The sequence below is a fragment of the Limulus polyphemus genome, unplaced genomic scaffold, assembly GCF_000517525.1.
Source record: "Limulus polyphemus unplaced genomic scaffold, Limulus_polyphemus-2.1.2 Scaffold3934, whole genome shotgun sequence".
NCBI classification, from domain to species: Eukaryota; Metazoa; Arthropoda; class Merostomata; order Xiphosura; family Limulidae; genus Limulus; species Limulus polyphemus.
The window spans coordinates 5767-25721 of NW_013669544.1; the positions used below are offsets into that span (position 1 = coordinate 5767).

The 19955-nt window shown below is 35.4% G+C and overlaps 1 protein-coding gene across 2 annotated transcripts in view; it reads left to right on the forward strand.

Moving 5' to 3' along the window:
- LOC106470308 (protein SSUH2 homolog) overlaps window positions 1-19955 on the forward strand; it is a 100472-nt gene that overhangs the window by 3998 nt on the left and 76519 nt on the right. The window contains exon 1 of one of the 2 annotated variants that reach the window (XM_013930853.2): window positions 16356-17626. The exons of the other annotated variant lie outside the window; for it this stretch is intronic. Within the exon in view, the coding sequence (XP_013786307.1) occupies window positions 17491-17626 (136 nt within the window). The 5' untranslated portion in view covers window positions 16356-17490. Of the gene's footprint in view, window positions 1-16355; window positions 17627-19955 lie in introns of those variants that run through there. 2 annotated transcript variants of the gene reach the window in all.

Here is a 19955-nt window from a genome sequence, read left to right on the forward strand (position 1 = left end):
TTTGATGGTCACTATAATTTTGTAGATAAAACATAACAAATAAATTTAATTCGGGTAACAATACAGCAGAGTAGGAAAATGTTTAACTACAGTACAACAATACAGCAGAGTAGGAAAATGTTTAACTACAGTACAACAATACAGCAGAGTAGGAAAATGTTTAACTACAGTACAACAATACAGCAGAGTAGGAAAATGTTTAACTACAGTACAACAATACAGCAGAGTAGGAAAATGTTTAACTACAGTACAACAATACAGCAGAGTAGGAAAATGTTTAACTACAGTATATGCACCACCTGCTACAAGATACTAATGTATTTTCACGTTAAAGTGATTTCTGAAAAATGTTAGGTTGGTTCGCTTTGTACTGGGAAGATAGGCAGGATAAACTACGAAGTAAACCTAAATTTAACTACAAAATGAGTTCAAGCTGAGTAATAAACAGACGAGACACAGTGTGTAACACAAAGTACAAACACAGTGTGCGTACTTGCATTAGAACACTGGTCCGTTGCCTGTTACGGGACTTGCGAAGGACACTGCTGTTTCTTATCTTCGTACACAAGGTGCAGCGTCACAGAAAAAAATATTACGCGGGCTAAACAAGTATCAACTTGAGAGTCTAAAGAACAACAAAGGAACAAAGGCAGCTTGAACGAAGTTAACGGTTTCCTGGACCACGTGGTTATGCTAGAAAATACATAGATCCAGAATAAATGAAAGTTTTTGAGCATTTCTAGATCAAAATAAGATGGTAGAAAATAGATGCTATGCTTGCAGACCACATCCGTACAGACTGACGTCCGGTTAGCGGCAAAACCTCCCCGTACATAAGAGAAATTTCCCTATTTGCCGGTGTACAAGACGATACTTTTTACTCTTAAAACAATGCCTGATTTTACCCTTCGTCTTATACACAGTTTCAAAGATACAGTTCCAGTAAGAACTCCCCGGTTAATACCATGTGTAACTAAAACTACGTTGTTCCTTATACTTTTATTTGCTTTTTTTTTTGAGTAAGTGCGTTGACATCGTGCCATCTAGTGGGTTACAATAACATATTTGTAATCGTATTATTTGTCTCGATTCTTCATAACTAGAAGTTATTTACCTCACATACTACTTATAATTAATCAAGAATTTTTTTCTTTGAAATTAATTTATCTCATCCGTCATAATAAATACTGCTAATATTATATATAAAAAAGTTAGTTTCTGTAACGTTCAATGATTTTGTAAACATGTTTTTATAGTAGATCACTATACCTTAAGGTTTAGTATTTTTTTGTGATGAAAACTTCGTAAAGTTGTTTATTACATGTTTGTGACTTAAATTATGCTACATTGAGCTGTCTGTAGCATTTGAAGAGCCTAAAAAACAAAAACAATTGTGGTTGTATTGATTACCCCAGAGCGCAGGTAAGCACAGTTTAAAAATAACTTCTAAGAATTTCTTTACAAAAATAACATCCCAGAGGTGCTTGACAATAAAGATCGTCCTATACACCGAACCTCAAAGAAATACACTTAATTTGCTCAAAAAATCCAGGGTCGTCTAATTTATACATGGGATCGTCTTACAAGTTATACACCGGCAAATACGTAATTACAGAGACGCCACACGATTGACACTTTTTTTTTTATATTGGGGGGAAAGGCAAATATGTATACTGGCCACTCCAAAAAATTATTGGAGGGGCTAAGCCCTCGTATTTCTACTCTGATGATTAAACTGGTAGTGCTTATAATTTCTAGTGTACAGTCTCCGAATGCTTCAGGAGTTCAAGTTCAGAAATCGGTTATTAATTGCAGTCTGACGACATGAGAGTCCCCCAGTGGCACAGCGGTATGCCTGCAGACTTAAAACGCTAGAATCTGGGTTTCGATACCCGTGGTGGGCAGAGCACAGATAGCCCATTATGTAGCTTTACGACTAATGAAACGTGAAAGTTGGCTTCATAGCCTTTTGAACATTATCAACCTTACGACAAATGACACGTGAAAGTTGGTTTCATGGCTTATGAAGTTTACGCTCCAATTAACCTCTTAGGGTATCCTTAGAAAGTCAATATACACAATCGATGCATACTTTTTCATGAGATAATTATTGTGTACTTTCACAATACTTCAAACAAACAACTTACAGGACTAACTATTAAAAGGTATTGTGTAGTTAGATTTGACTTGTTTGATTGTTTGTTTGCTTGTTATGAATTTCGCGCAAAGCTACACGAGGGCTATCTGCCCTAGCCATCCCTAATTTAGCAGTGTAAGACTAGAGGGAAGGCAGCTAGTCATTACCATCCACCGCCAACTCTTGGAATACTTTTTTACCAACAAATAGTGCGATTGACCGTCACATTATAACATCTCCACGGCTTAAAGGGCGAGCATGTTTGGTGGGACGGGGATTGGAACCCGCGACCCGCAGATTCCGGGTCGAGTGCCCTAACCACCTGACCAGACTTGTTTGAAGTTAAGCATGAATGGCTAATATTGTTCAAAAGGCCATGAAACCAACTTTCACGTGTCATTAGTCGTATGATTAATAATGTTCAAAAGACCATGAAACCAACTTTCACGTGTCATTAGTCGTAAAGTTAATATTGTTCAAAAGGCTATTTAACCAACTTTCACGTCTCATTAGTCGTATGGTTAATATTGTTCAAAGGCCATGAAGCTAACTTTCACGCGTCATTAGTCGTATGGCTAATATTGTTCAAAAGGCCATGAAGCCAACTTTCACGTGCTATTAGTCGTATGATTAATAATGTTCAAAAGACCATGAAACCAACTTTCACGTGTCATTAGTCGTAAAGTTAATATTGTTCAAAAGGCTATTTAACCAACTTTCACGTCTCATTAGTCATATGGTTAATATTGCTTAAAAGGCCATGAAGCCAACTTTCACGTGTCATTAGTCGTATGGTTAATATTGCTTAAAAGGCCACGAAACCAACTTTCACGTGTCATTAGTCGTAAAGTTAATATTGTTCAAAAAGTCATGAAACCAATTTTCACGTGTCATTAGTCGTAAAGTTAATAATGTTGAAAAGGACATGAAGCCACTTTTTTACATGTCATTAGTCTTAAGGTTAACAAACATGCCATTAATTTTGATATTTTTAACAAGATATGTAAGAAAACGAATTTCTGAGCATTTTATTTTGGTTCTTCTAGTTGACTTTTTTTTCGAAGTTGGATACACAATCTAAGCATCAAAGTAGTGTTAATCGTAGCATGTAGAAATATATATATATGATTTTTTTTTGCTGTTTGTAGTTTACCTTTATACAATAACACAAATGTATACTTCATTGTTTAAATTATTATTGCATGAAGATTATGTATGTTATTGTTTAAGCACAGTTCCTACATACACGTATAGATTGTAAAATACCAATTTTACCTTATACTTTGATCTTTGTGTAAATACACGTTATTTTTCGTCTGTCTTTGTACTGTTATTTCACCATTTACTCAGATATATGTATATATGGGTACAAGTGTCGATAATTTTTTGTTCTGAAGCGTTTATTTGAAAATACTGCATCAAAGCCGAAACAAAACTTGTTTATAGGTCGGCCATGGAAATCTTCTAAAGACTATTTACCATGGTCAAAAAATTGTTTTTATGCCAAGATCACAAAATGCTGCTTTATAGATGAAACGAATAACCGCATGATGGTTAAGGGTCAGAAAATTAGTATAAATAGTATAAAAATTATGGCTAGATCTTATTTCCTTTGCTTAGTAGGTAAGAGACCCAGAAGTGACTGGACTGGCTTATCATGGATATTTTATAGAGAGTTCGCCAGTTTTGGCTATACCTAATTTGCTTTATTTTGATTGGGAAGGCAGGTGAGACAATTTCAGAGCGGTTTCTAGCGTTGCAAGTCCGCAGACATGCCGCTGTGCCACTGGGGGGGGGGGGGGGCAATAGTTTTGGATGACCTTGTCTAAAAATGCTATTAAAATATTTACTACAACGATTAAATACAAGTAGTACCCCTTAGATTAAGTGTAAGATCTCCAAGTTCCTTTGTTTGTTTTGCGGGGAATCGAACCCAGTATTTTAGCGTTGTAAATCCGTAAACTTACCTCTATTCCATCGGGGGACAGTTCTTTAAGTAAAATGTTTCTGAATTAATATACTGTATAATATTAAGGTGATAAACTAAATATAATTTGTATATATTTTTAATGTTACGTTGAAAACCGAAAATACCTGTTTTTTGTGAACATTTTTCAACAAATTGTTTGGTAACACAAGAAATGGATAGAAACCTTAAGGATAGCATACTGTCTTGTGAAGTTAGAATATTCTGAAGAAATCATAACAGAACTTAGGTAGGATTATAACCCACAATTATTCTAGCCGGGCAGGTGTCTTAGCCAACTATATCCAACTGCATGTTCGAATCCTACCCGATCGAAAATATCGCTTACAGCGAGGGTACGCAACAGATGGTTCAATGCATTCATTCCATTATAAGTAAAAACGGTATATTAAATTAGTTACATTCATTAGAGAGTTAATTTTTAGTTATCTGTGTAGGTAGTTTGCTTTGCTGAGAAGGTAATGTTAATAAGTTTACCCATCTTCAAATCAATTTTAATTAACTTAGAAATGAATGTTTCTAAACAAAGTACATATGAACATAAACACGTACGTTTGCTCAGTTCAGTAGACGAAAGTCTGATATACGTCCTTAGAACATCCAAAATGCCCAATTTACTTATCTTCCAGGGTACTTTTTTTTATTGAGAAAAATCTTGTCCTGAATACGAGTAAAATGTATTGTCCTCAAGCGGTTGTTTGATTGTAATATAGTTATACCATAATGAATACTTGAATGTCATATCATCTGAGTTAGTAAATAAAATCGTATCACTAGCTAAGAATATCAAAAATCTAAGCGCCATTTTGCGCTAGAACTTTTAACTCTTATGTATTGGAAATTAAGATCACATTTTGTTTCTTTCGTTATCCAACGTAACAATTGTGTGTATGTATGTATAATTTAAAGCTTCTCACACGAAAATGAGTAGGCTGATAATGTAAAATATAAAATTTATTTCAGTAAGCATTTTAAAAGTATGAAACATAGTCTTTAGCTTGTAGCTTAAACAGAATACAATATATATACTAAAGCTTTTATACTAGCCTTAAAGGGTACTGAAGTAAACAGTTTTAAAATACTGTTGTACGGCGTTCTATCTTTATGCGGATTTTTATATTTATTTGGTGAAAATGCGAAGTCCAACCCACGTGACACTAACGAATTAATTTATTTGTTCACTGATTTGTTACAGCCAATGCCACTTGTAGGCTTAATTTCACTGCTGTGTTATTTGTTACTGCAGGACCTTCCTGGACTTCTCCAGCCTTGTCATTACCAAATCCAATTCCACAGTTTAGCTGTCCAGTTCACTAACATCGCCCAATCAAGAAACCAACGAACTATAGTGGAAAAGAACCATGAGATAAATATCCAGCTCAGTTAGAAATAATTTCCGCAATTAAATGGTGGAATACTGAACAACAAGCTATTCATCTTGCTGTCCATTTAAACGGACCAACCCTAACCATTTTAAGTAACCTTCCAGCTGAGAGCCGAAACAACTATCAAGTATTGGTAGGTGTCTCATCCAACAGATGTGGAGTGACACATCAGAAGGAAGTATCCAGAGCAAAGTTCCGGAATATAGTATGGAGAAAAGAAAAACCTTAGTCGAACTTGCAAAAAACTTGGAAAGGCTTGCAAAAGGCGGCAAAAAAAAAAACAACAACAAAAAACAACCCGTAGGACACACAGTGTGTTATTAACAGGAGTGGTAGTTTGGCGATTTTCCACCTTTCGTAGCTCGGACTGTGGTAATTCAAACTATCACATATTTTCAGTGGATGTGCTCTATTGGACTCTTACTTCACATACCAAATTTCAAGGTAATCTCGAAATACCTGACATATAACATATCCAATTTTGATTGAGTTTCTTCCTTTTTCTTTTCTTCACACCAAAAGTACGAAAACTTTATTTAATACAAAAATATACTTTTAATAATTTTTTTCAAATTCGGTACACTGATAGATCTTTACAACCTACCATTAGGAGTCTCATTTGATGTAAATATAAGCCACATGTGCAAAGTTATTTAACAAAAACCATGAAATGAATACTCCTCCCAAAGGATAACAAAAAGAGGGAACTGTTATAATTGTGAAAAACATAGCCATTACAGCCGAGAGAGACTGTAAGGGTTCAATGCCTGTAATTCAGCCAAAGAGACAAAGCCAAACCACATCAAAGGAACAACAACGAGTTAACCATACATCAAGAAAACAGAAATTAGTTGGATAACAACAGCGAGTTTTAACAATACGTCAAGAAAACAGAAATGAATTGGATATATGGGGCGAAATTTAACTGGGAATATTCCATATGCTCCAAATTAGATAAGAAGTTCATCATCTGAGAAAAAGCCGTCCACAAGTCCATGGGTTTATTGATGAAAAATCTTGCAGTGTATTGGTTGATACCAGTTTTATGGTTACAATTGTTCAACCCGATATGGTAATGAAAGGTGGGAAATTGCCACCAGAGATGAAGAAAGAAGAGGGTTGATTTGAATAGCAGATGGACATAATGTTACAGGAAAAGGAAAGTTGGAAGTTGTCCTTACTGTAAGAACGTTTTCTATACCTCTTTATGTGTGAGTAAATGACATCAAGGAGGAGTGCATATTGGGAACTGACTTCGTGTGAGGTATAAATGCGAGGGGCTAGATTCAAATACCTTAACTGTCTATGACCAGGAAATCCTTGTATACCCCATAGCAATTACTACATCAGAGGTTAAACTTAGCTTTCAGTGACAACAGGAAGATTGGTCATTGTGCCGTGAAGAAGTGAAATACTCATATCAGAAGTTATTAGAAATCTATATCTAGTGACTAGAATGTTGTGGAACCAAACCCTCTGGCATATCTTGAGAGATGGATGGTTGAAAGAACTCTCAAGCATGTGAAGAATAAAGAATATTGTATTACCCAGGAAATACTTAAATTAGCTTGTAATAAAATGAAAAGTCACTATGACGTTAATGTTGATAAATTGGATGCAATCAAGACGATATACTATAGATGTACAATCCTCTCAGCAAGAAAGGACGGACTCCAAAGTTAAGTAGGTGTTGGAAAGGACCATACATTCTACTGAAAAGAATGATGTCGTTTACAGAATCTAGAAAGACAGGCAGTCCAAGCCCAAGGTAAACCATCATAATCGTCTTTGGGAATAAGCCAGTGAGGGAATGACCAACTAGGTAGTTCAATAGAAGAACTTACCACCGAAAATTCAACTTGCAAAAGAACCTAGGGTTCCTGTCGAGACCACTCCCAGAAGATCACCAAGGATAGAGCCATCAGTGGATTCGCTTAACCACTTACCTGTGACAGGACAGCAAGTGACGACAAGGAAAGAGAGGCCATCCTATCTTTATACCATATCCCTCGAAATAGAAAATCAACAAAAAGACTTGATGAATGGACAATTTAGTGTACACTTTTATTTGTGTGTTAGGATAGTTGAAGGTACTTCATAATCCAGGAAGGAAGCAGTGTTGTAAGCTATATTTTCAATTTTTAATTTAGATGTTTGTTAGAGGGAGCTGTTAATTAAAATGATGTAATATCTAGAAAGTTCATTATGATGTAGTGATCGAGAAGCTTTGTCAAATATCTTAAATGGGAGTATGATTACATATACGATAATCAGTGAAGTATTCCGTGGCTTGCCAATCAGTTACTTCAGTGTAAGAAAAGTTATTCAGTGTTAGAAGTGAGAGTTATCATATCTGTTTAGTTAATTGATTGGCTAGCAAGGAAACTTTGAATAAGTTAATTGTAAGTTGGCCTAAGTCCATTAGTCTCAGAATTTCTGTTTTAATGTTTTTTGTGAACTCAGACCTTCAAAGTACAGGTGAACGTAGTCTCTAGAAACGTTATAGAAAAAATAAAATACGTTGCTTTGACTGCATATGATATTATTTTCACCAACTAATCTAAAATAACCCACCAAACGATAGAACACGTTGTAACATTATATTTGTTTTTGGTCTTATGGTACATCATGCATCAGAGTAATAGCTTAGAGAAGGAGGAACGTTGTGGCGATGAAAAATTTTTTTGTAAACATCTCTGTATGTTCAGATATTCTCTATGTAAAAACAGTTGTACATGACTTTGTCTATTTTCTGACACACATTTTTCAGTTGCACATAAAAAAGAAGAACAAGTTAGCGATTTCAATGTGTATCGCGTATACAATTATTCGATTTTGAAAAAAACAAAAAGAGAAATGCCCATTTGATAATATTTAAGTAGATTGGTGAAAAAAATCCTAGGCATCGTTCAAGACACAGAATCGATGAGTAATTTATCTCTGGGTGTTAAAAGTTTACGATTTTAAGATCCAGTACACATTAGTTATAAAAACGGAATAAAAAGTTCAGACTCATCGTCGAAACCACGTGTGTTGTATGAGTACGATAGCACGTGTTTGGTAAGTGACGCAAACTGTGCTAGTTCCTTGCGAAATATTTGTTCATGTGCACAAAAGATGATGAAACACAAAGCCCTAGGAAAGACACTATTTAGAGAAGACGTAAGACTAGAATGGTACCACGCCTAAGTTAGACTCTAATATTCATTGCGGGAGGTTGGGATTTCGGGTGGAGAAATCCGTTGTAGGGACTGTCAAGTAACAGATGAAGAACGTCAATGAACGAAAGAGCCCCGTGTTGGTTATTTTTGGCTCGTTTCTTGAAGAAAAATAATCTGTTAAGTTCACAATGATGGTAGTAATAATATATATATACATGATGTATGACATGAGCTAACCCATATTCGTCAGTTTCGACTGTTAACAAAGGGTGAAAAAATAAATAATTTAATAACGTATCGGTGTTACAATGCATAATATAAATAAGCTTTTAAACAAGACAGCACTTATTGGACAATCAGGTGTGCGACGAATACGTATTAAGAGTCGCGCGGGTTCACTCCATCGGGTTTGATTACTTCTGGGACGAACAAACATAATACTTATTCTGACAAATAAATTCAGGGTATTGGAAAGATATAGTTTGTAACTTAAGAATATGATAATCAAACTATTAAAAATGTATAGTTCCAACTAAACGGCGTACTTTTGTTTTTCGACACATTGTTTGTTGTCTCATAAGTAGTGTGATGCAGGAATGGGTCGAATACTGGAGATCAGGAATCGAATACGAATACTTCATATTTTTATAAATACGAACACGAATACAGGAAAATGCTGAGTATTAGAATACGAATACATAGGAATGTATTCTTGAATGCTTTGTCAGGTAATATGCAATAATGATAAAACAGCAGACGATAAGATTTCAATACATTTATTTTATGAAGCAAACTTTTTAGAAACTGCAACAATCAAAATTTGAACAAATAATAACATTTCAATACTTTTATTTTTCAAAATGCAATAATAAAGTTTCAGAACAAAAAATATATTTTTAAAGGAGAATTATAGATATTATAACTGTCCACTGTTCTTTATGGATATCAATCTCTCAAATGTCTTGTCAGTGAGGCGGCAGCGAACAGGCCTGAAGGTTTTGCATCCGATGCTAAACAAACGCTCAACAGGGGCAGAAGATGCTGGAACACTCGGGTAGCGTTTGGCTAATAGAGATAGGGTAGGAAAGTCTTTTTCATGGATTTTCTAATAACCTAGATGTTTGCTTTCTTCATGAATGCAAGGACCATCGAGGTAGGTGTTGATATCTGTGTCCTCGGTAGATGAGGTGACTAGTTTCAGCAAAGAAATTAAATAGCTTATTTCTTTTGCGAGGGGAGGGGGGAATTAACAGAACTCTTTTGGTTCCAGGTTGTGGAATAATTTGTTGAGGAAACTTTCTTGCCTTCTTGCTGCAGAATTCGACGATTGGATTCATAGATCATAGGTCTAGTGAAACACCAGTCAACTTTAAATCTGGGATCCAATGCTGCAGTCAAGCAGAAAACACTTCGTTGCTCATACTGAGTCAATCAGATTTCTTCAGTGCAGAGACAAGATTGAAATTATATCTGAACTGTATACTGCCAATCTCAGTCACCAGTCCATAAACACATGGCACCACATAACTGCAGGTAAAAATGTTATGACCCTAGGTGAAATCTGTTACCTCTTCAAAAGGCGTCAATATTGTCACCAAATCTGCAAGCACAGTTCAATCATGAAAAGTAAGTTTCAATGTACCAGTATCTAGATAATCTAACTTCTCGTGGAGAATTTTCAATGGAGACTTAATCATTTTAATTTCTGAGTTCCACCGTGTTGGTATTATCGACTGAAGTAGATCAGTTGCTTGCGTTGATTTTCGAATGTAGGACACGATGGCCGATGCTTTGGAAATTACTTTTACCAGTGGTCCAGTCTCTTTCATGCCATCCCTGACTACAAGTTGTAGCGTGTGGGAAAAGCAGGGGTAATGTTCAGGAAGAAATTCGGATAAATTGTCTGCTGATTTAGATTCATCAAAAAGTTCATCTTCTGAGTCACTATCTGTAGATGAGCTATTGCCATCTCACACTAGGTAGTGTTTGTGGTTCAAGTCCAGGCAATCAGAAAGCCTTGATCATGTTGGATGCGTTATTAGAGGTCACATATGACACCATGTTGTTGATGTTAAAGATATTTATTATTTCATCATATTGAGCTGCAACGTTATCAGAGGTGTGACGCTCCTTGAAACTCAGACATGCCAGCATGACTATTTAAATTTTCCAGTCAAGTATAAAATGACCAGTGACCCCAAGAAAGTTGCGCATTTGTCTGCTACTCCAGATATCCACAGTGAAATTGATGTTGGGTACAAGGTGCAGTAGAGAGATGGCTTTTTGTTGGACTTCATCAAACCTGCTCTTGATCAACGTTGTGGACATATTCTTGCTACTGGGAAGAATATACCTAGAATTCATGGCTACCATTATATTTTGAAAATGTTTTGACTCCACCACTGAGTTGCAGTGTACTGGAAATAGAATTGACAAGTTTATTAGTGATGTGCTTATGACAAGGGTGTGTAGACTTATATTTAGTTGATTCTGTACAATACGCTGCTATTATAAGCTGCTGCACCTGGGCAGAAGTACCAGAGCCAGATGTAGACTTCTGTAGCTCTGCCTCATGATTGTGCTAGAAATACAAAAGCATATCTCATTTATATAATATGGAATATAGCTTATAATAAAAAATAAAAACATATACAACTAAATAAATGAAAATAATTAAAAATACAGTTTTACACGCATGAGAAATTTAGTTTACCTATATTACATTGTATATGTTACATGGCATATAGTTCATATTAACAAAAATGATAAAAATGCTTACCTTCAGATGTGTCAGCAGGCTAGAAGTGGTTTTTCCTGAAGTAGAAATAGTTCGCTCACAATATTTACACTTTGCCTTGATGTGACCAGATCTATCAGTAGGAGGTATAAACTGTTCATGTACCATTGAAACCAGTTTATTAGCCATTTCAAATTCTCTAAAGTGACTTGATTGGATTAATAGCCATGTAATACAATAACTTTTAAGGTGATTGGAGAGTACTGACCTGATTTAACGTGCTGTGGATGTAATAATGACAGTCTAGAAATTGGACGAGTACAAAAGTTGACATTTACTCTTACAATATTAAGTATTCACTAAATCATTCACTGAATATGGATACTTTAATTTTCCCTACCAATATATTCGAATACAAGTACGAATACTCCCAAAGCTGTATTCGAGTGTATTCGAATACAAATTCCCCATCGAAAGCCTGTCGCTTTTGGGAAGAGTATGTAAGAGCCCTTTCAGACGGAAAATATTCATACACTCAGATCATAAAGATGTCTTCAGATTGAGGAATTAGGATTTACTAGACTGAGATATCCCTTATAACTAATTCCATTGGAAAACAAAATAGTGTGGATCAAATTGGGGAACTGGGATCATCCAGAAAGAGATCAGCATCACGTTGTACCCCATCCACGATAAGCAAAGTTTGGTGTCATGTAACAGGTAAGAATTTATGAACACAAAGGTCAGTGGCAAAAGTCGTCCACAGTACTCAACATAATTAAGAATAATTTCCATCTGGAAATGAAGCCAACGTAGTATGGTTTCACAAAAACAACGCCTCTAGTCATACCTCCCACTCAACCATCACATACCTTAAGCAGCTGAACAATGAATCTGGTATTCATGTTATTCCGTACGAAGACATACTAATCAAGTCGCCAGACGCAGTGACTGTGGACTTTTGACTGGTGAAACGGGTGTTAGGAATCCTGATTTTCATATAGTAGATAGATTATGGAAAGCTGTAGGGAAGACAGGTGGGCTTTGAACATGACAGTCTTAAGACTAAAGTCTTTTTTTTTTTGCAAGAGAACTTACGCTGCAGAACTATTGTCACGATATAGCATGACCAGGCCTGATGACATAGGCTGTATCGACGTGATGAGGGCTCCAAAATCGTTTTATTATTAATACACAATCCTCTATAGAAACAGGAATCAAATGGGTTCCTGAAAATAGTGGCTACGGAGCAATCAAAATGTGTATGGGAAAACATGTACATTATAAAGTTTTAATGTACTATTCTTTTTGATCAATAGCTTTAGAAGATGACTCAAAGCCTACAAGGAACAATTTGAGTGAATTCTATACTTTTTTGTTAAAAAATAGATTTTGTTTACGATTTGATATCGCCCCCCCTGTTTCTAAAATGTAACCTTAAGAACGTATAACGCTTTAAGTTGTGGTTAGATCATAGCGATTGGTACAACATTATTAACCCATTACGTAGGTTTGAGTTTCACAAAATAAAAAATCTATCTACAGGTAGTTATGATGTCCTCAACTTATTTCAGCTCATGCACAGTCTTTTTATCTGTCGAACACTTGGTGAAGCATGTAACCTGTCGACCGACCAATAAGACTTATTGTGACACGCCCATTGCTATCATTTCCCCAGGTGTTTTTGCACAACAAATAGCTATTCTCTTCATATGCTTTTGATTTGTGCTACCAAAAGTCACCACTCGAGTAAATACACCTATACCAGTTCAAAATCCAATAATTTTAATCATAAAAAAAATAACTGACCGTTATTGCATAGTATTAGAATATTATATATTATCAAAAGCCAGTTTATGAGCTGTATACTACAGATGAAAAGCTTATGTTTGGGATAAATGCTACAATGTAGGATCCTGTTGGTTATGTATGGTTTACTGGTACTTGTCTTACAAGAAAGAATTAAAGACGTAGATAGCTTCGCAATCTCCGTACAAGAAGGTTATAGGAAGTAAAATAAAAATTATCATTACTGTTTTTTTTTGTATTTTTAATATTTTACTACTCGAAAGGGGACCAAAGGCCGCCTGGAGGTGGTCACCAATTGCACCATAGTAGTGTGTTGTCTGTCAGTCAGTCAATAGAAACAAAAAAGAACATCACACAAGTGACGCTTGACGCTGCAATTTGTACTGTAATGACGTCAGTAAAACGTGCGCATGCCATGAATTACAAAAAGAATATTTGCACTCTGTAGTCTACAGCACAGCATCACATTAACTTCAAAAGCAAGAAACAAAAATATTTGTTACTTTGAATTTTGGTTTTATTTGTTATTGAAACAGAACACTTTCGGGGACCCTATGGAAGTACATCTAGTCTCAAGTTTGTTTGTAAGTAATTAAGCACAAAGCTACACGATGGGCTACCTGTGCTCTGCCCACCACGGGTATCGAAACCTAGATTCTAGTGTTGTAAGTCCGCAGACATACCGCTGTGCCACTGGAGAGCATTAGTCTTAGGTAAATAATGTAACATTTTTTAAATCTTATGTTCAGTTAATTAATTTCATTGGATGATATTCCGATGTGAAAGTATTACCATGCAGTTTCAGTGTTTAAGGTGCTTTTATTACTAACTTCCTCAACAATTTTCTGTCATAACTTTGAAAATCACTGTATATAAGAAAAGTTTCATGAAATCTATGTATACTATTAAAACTTTTTTTGTGTGTGAAGGCGATTTTTTGTATCAAAGTCGGATTCAACAGCTCATTGCTGGTATTTACCATCTCCATTTTTACCGTAAAACATAATGCCTTGAGACCTAAGTGTTTAATAAATAATGGCTCCTAGATTTCCAGCTACGTTCGGCAACTGATCATGCTCCAACAGCTGGATTTTTCATTCAATTTATCAATAAAGCCAACATCGTGGAATACGTTGTTAGTGTGGTTCATGTGCTTAGATATCAACAGAAGCTCGTTGTTCATTTTGTGCACGTGCAGGGTTAACTCAACCAGAATTTATAAAGTGAAATGTTGGAGTTACTTCTCTGCGCGTCCTCAAACAAATCCCCATGAAAAATGCAAGGGGTGAGGGTAAATTTAAGTTTCTCGTAGAGTTGTTACTTTTTATTTTGTGATCTTGACTGACCTTATAAAGTTATCTGATTATCGACATCTGCATACTTTACAAAAATCTGTTTCACTCTTTCATTCAGGTGATGTGTGCACACCATATTCTAACTTCCGAGATCTATTAATGTAGAAGACCATTAGCCGTTAATGGGGCTTTAACATTAGTTAAATATAATGGACTGTTTTGCCTTCCGACAAATTTGATTCAGATTTTTTCAGTAAATACTTCAGGAAATCAACTAACGGACAATGTCTGACTGGAAAAAAACAAAATCTAAGAACAATACGGGTTGTTTCATAAAGAAATAATAAACATCCTATGTTTATCAATCGACGTTCGTGGTTTATTGCTGCATGAGCTTGTAACACATTTTTATTTTGCTGTTGTTCTTGTTTTTAATTAAGTCTCAAAATTCTAAGTTGGTGAGGTGTATTAATGTAAGAGTCGTAAATAGTGATGTGCCACACAATTCCCAGTTAGGAAAAGAATACAGATAAAGTTCCTTATAGTGAGCAAGGTACCGATTACTCGAAATACACTTTTTAGTATGTCCCGATGAGGCAATAATTAAACATTTGCTGATATATTTTCAGATTACACTTTTCCACATCATGGGAGTAAATTGTAAGGTAAAACCCGTTTCACATTATTTGGCTGAACAAGTATGCATTAGGACGTATTAAGAAAGTATTTGTTTGTTTTTGAATTTCGCGCAAAGTCTACACGAGGGCTATCTGGGCTAGCTGTCCCTAATTTAGCAGTGTAAGACTAGAGGGAAGGCAACTAGTCATCACCACCTCATCAGCCAACTCTTGGAATACTTTTTTACCAACGAATAGTGCGATTGACCGTCACATTATAACACCTCCACGGCTTAAAGGGTGAGCATGTTTAGTGGGACGAGGATTCGAACCCGCGATCCTCAGATTGTGACTCAAGTGCCCTAACCACCTGGCCATGCCGGGAATTAAGAAAGTAAACAATACGCTTATTAAAAATACGTCAAAAAACTATACACTTCTCAACTATGTTGCAGTGTTAATTAGCTTCTTAAAAGTTGTAATAATATAGAAAAACTACCTCAGAGATGAAGATTCTGTCAGAGTGGTGACGTAATTTCATACTTTCTATTTAAATAATTGTTTCATTTTGTTTAGAGTTTTTGTATGTAGAATGGACTTTCTGTTTGTCTGTCTACTTGTTAAAGAATGTTGATGTGTGATATGTAGGTTCTATCAGAATGTTATGGGCACCTTCATGCACGTATCTTTTTAAATGTCTGTATCTTTGTTCACCGATCTGTATCTTCATAATGAAGGTTCACTTAGAGTGATCCGACTAACCTTGAACATCTCTCTTTAATTTTGTTAAAATACATTAAAGATAAGAGAAAATAGTAATTATGGTTTGATGATATTCTTTTACATAAGGAAAAAATGTAAAGTTACTAGGATTAAAAATTGATAAAACTGAAAATTATAAATTTGTTTTTTTTGTTCAAGTTATTGAATGAAATTTAAGTTCTAAAAATTCATTCTATAGGATTCAAAAGTTGTTGTTTTTTCTCTCCTACCAGTATGTTGAAGTGTTTTATAATGTATCTATATAATGGTAAGCATATAGAGGAATATACGGAAATATCGAGAGATTTTGTATATATATATATATAACAACATACATGGTTTACTCTGGATTTGACATATGACTGATGTGGCAGGTGCAGGAAAGGAGCTCCCTCTGGCGGAAGAGAGCATAATTCATTTGGTTCTGACTGGAAGTACTTTTCTGTTAGAATCTTTCTGTAGTTGTACGAAGAGCATCATCTACTCCACCTATACTGTAATCTTGCCTGATCTCCTGTTTTTCTTAGTATCTATGAGCTACAGAGCTAAAAATACGTTTCCGTTACGAACACCGTGTGGCTATTTTCACTTTATACCCTCTTTTTACCGCATTTGAGGAGATATGTGGCTTATAATGGAGGGAGGTCTTACGATCACATCCGAAAACGTTAAGTATAGTATGTATGGAAAGGCGTGTGCTTTCAGTGCTTCGTAGAGTAGCGATCGGTGTCCACAGGTGGTTAGGAAGTTGTCTGGAGCTAACCTGACATTACTGGCGAAAACGTTATTGCTCAACGAATTCGCAGTTTTCCCGTAAGCCTAATATGCTTCACTATATCGTGTATACAACCTTGTACACGTTGTCTGCTACTCAATGTTGCAAGTCACGAGATGGAGAAACAGCAATACATTTATAGAAAAAAACCAAAACAAACGAAATTTATACCGTCATCAAATCTAAGTGAAATGCGAAGGGAAAACACTGAAAATGTTTTTATGTGATGAATAGCTGATAATTTGTGCAAAGCTATGTTGTTACCGGGGTATTAATTTGTTTGCATTATATTACCACTTGTTTTTATTCCGAATAAAAGCGAATTCTTCAGTGAATTTTTCTGTTTATTGAACCGTATTTGTTACCTTTCTCAGTTTTTAGGATAACACTGATATTTTGATTATTTGTATATTTGTGTTCCTTAGTATTGGTTTAAATTGTAGTCTTAGCCCAAGCACATAACTAGGTGGAGATAACATCTGTAATGGAAACATAGAAGTTGGTGCTATAAAATAGTGTATGTGGACAGAAATTATATTTTATATTTTGACCAACTCGGAATATGAATTTGTGAAGCTATTTTTATCGAAGAAAAAAAAACCTTTGTTATTGCGCACCTGAATTTTTAAGTGCTAGTCTGAGATTTTTTTGTGCGTTTCGGATGTTTTATTAAAACGAGATTTTTGAAATAAATTGGGTCAAAGAGAACAGAGGGATGTTCTGGAATCGTACCGTGAGCTAAACGTTCAGAGTTTGTCAGTTTGTTTGTTGAATGAATGTTATGAGCATTTACGTGAAAAACGTTGAAACACAAAGTTAACAAAGATGCCATTGTCACGACAAAGTGGCCGAGACAGGAGTAGTCTCTCTCCGGGGAGTAGCATCTACAAGCGGCAAGGGGCAAGCCGAGATTCCAGTCTGCGTCCTGCCAGCTCCTTTAAACGTCAGCATAGTATCCGAGGTGAGGTTTTGCTCTTTTAGCAAGGGATACGAATTCATAGATAATGCTAATATTGTTACTATGATTATATTAAACTTACGAAGTGAAATGTAAACTCAATTTTTAAAATTTAATTTCTGTTTTTCTCTTTTATAATGTGCTGAAAGATTAGTATGGTATAGAAGTTGTTATTGTTTGAAGTTAATCTCAAAGCCACACAATGGGCTATCTGTACTCTGCCCACCATGGGTATCGAAACCCGGTTTCTAGTTGTAAGTCCGCAGACATTCCGTTGTGCCACTGGGGGTGGTATGGAAGTGCTCATCAGTACCTCAGATACGGAAAGCTACAATTAATTGAGAGCTTAGGAGACGTTATAATATGTGTATTGTCTTTCCTTTAAAGTACATTAGCATTTTAGTATTGTAACATACACTGCTAGAAACATTTAAGGGATAATTGTAGTTTTTTATATTATTTCGATAACAAAAAACAACTAATATTATTGAATAACGTCAATGACACCCTTGAGTTTAATTTTATGCAAAACAAGTGTAGGGTGATCTTATATGCACATTTCAGTGATATATATATATATACACGGTTGTTTTCATTTAGCAGTTTAACAACAGCAGAGTGTATAAAGAGATACAGATTAATAGTGAAACATATCATAGCTCCAACAAAAACATGATGTTATGAATAATTGTTTGGCTTGAAGCTGGTCACACAACTACACACAACAAGTCGCTGTAAATCTCACAAAGTGTGGTTAGCAGTATATGGACTAGTTTTCAGACCACCAATACTATTGGACAGGGTAAACCATTGTCAACAACCTCACAAAACAACTTATAGAAGTTCCATGGGCACGGTGAGGTTGCACGTTAACATCCATTAGACGAAAACACTGGTTATCTTGATCTGCGCATGGAAACAATAACGGTTGTAAAACCGCATTCCTTTATTTTATGGCAATTATAGTGCCATGTCATCTCGCATAAAGATCAATGTGACCACCACTACCGATCCCTGCCCCCTCCGTAGTATATGTATGACTTTCTTCGGTGAAATTGAGGTTTGATCTGGTCTCTTTACTCTTCAACTGCATATACGTCTCGAATTTGGCTGCAGTGTGAATCGTGAATCTCTCTAAACAAGATTCTCTCTCAGAATTTCTTAACACCATTGAAGACGAGCAATTTTGTAACGATGGGTTAGAGGAACGCAAACCGTGTCGTCTGACATAAAGACCGACATTATGAAGCTTCTTTCTAATCGTGTGCCTGTCATCTAGTTGCTACTCCGAACTGTTAATTCACTTCGGAAGCTGAAACCTGTCGGTTTCGTTGAGCCCATATTATGAACTAGCGGTTATATAGACTTTTCCTAATATTTCAACACAATTATTCCGTAATTTTTATGAACTTTATATGTATAAAAGGATCAATCTGTAAGTGCTGCTGGTTTTTCCCCCTTAGAATTGATGGTATTTCCGAAAAAAAAGCAGACTTTTCTTTAAATGATTCTTGTGACGAAGTTTTTCTAACTAAGTTCCTTTTTTGTCTCTTTTTCTTGGTGTTTTTGTCTCTGTGCTGTATTCTTACAGAAATAAATGTTTTAACTCAAGCAGAATAAGAATAAACATCCATTTATTTATAAATCACACAGTATATCAAAGCAGAAAATACTTGGTCGCCAATTTCTAGCCATTATATAGGATCTAATACGGTTCTGACCCCTAGATCACGTGATATACACACACTGTTCAAGTTATATTTCATAATTATGTGTCGAAGATCGTTCTCGCTAATTATAAGGGTAACGAGGTTGAATCATCCGTCATTGTACAGGATAAAATGAGAGTTGTGTGTCTGTGACTTCTATTCCCCTGTATACATTGGTTACGTTTTCTTTAATCACCATATATCTACAACCTATGAAGTATGTAAATTAACTGCTTTTATTTAACAACCAGGATTGCAGCGTTACGCTACTTAGATGTATGGTTTACGTGGCGAGGTTTCACAGGTGTAAGTTTACAACAACCTACATTATGTGCATTAATACGTTTACCTCCAGGGATACATACTGATTAGTGGCTTTATAGCTAGTTCATGGGTGATGCAAGGTAGTGAAGCCAATCATACAGACGTTCACTGTCACACATGTGGATTATTTCCGTTTTATTTTTTAAACATTAATATAATATAACATAATATAATTAATAACAGTTAATTTCTGTTCTGTTTTCCGTAGGCGAAATAAATACAAAAGCCGAAAGAAAAGGCAACGACAATACATAATACACGGAATAAATTTATTTAATGAATTTTTTTGTTTATTTAAA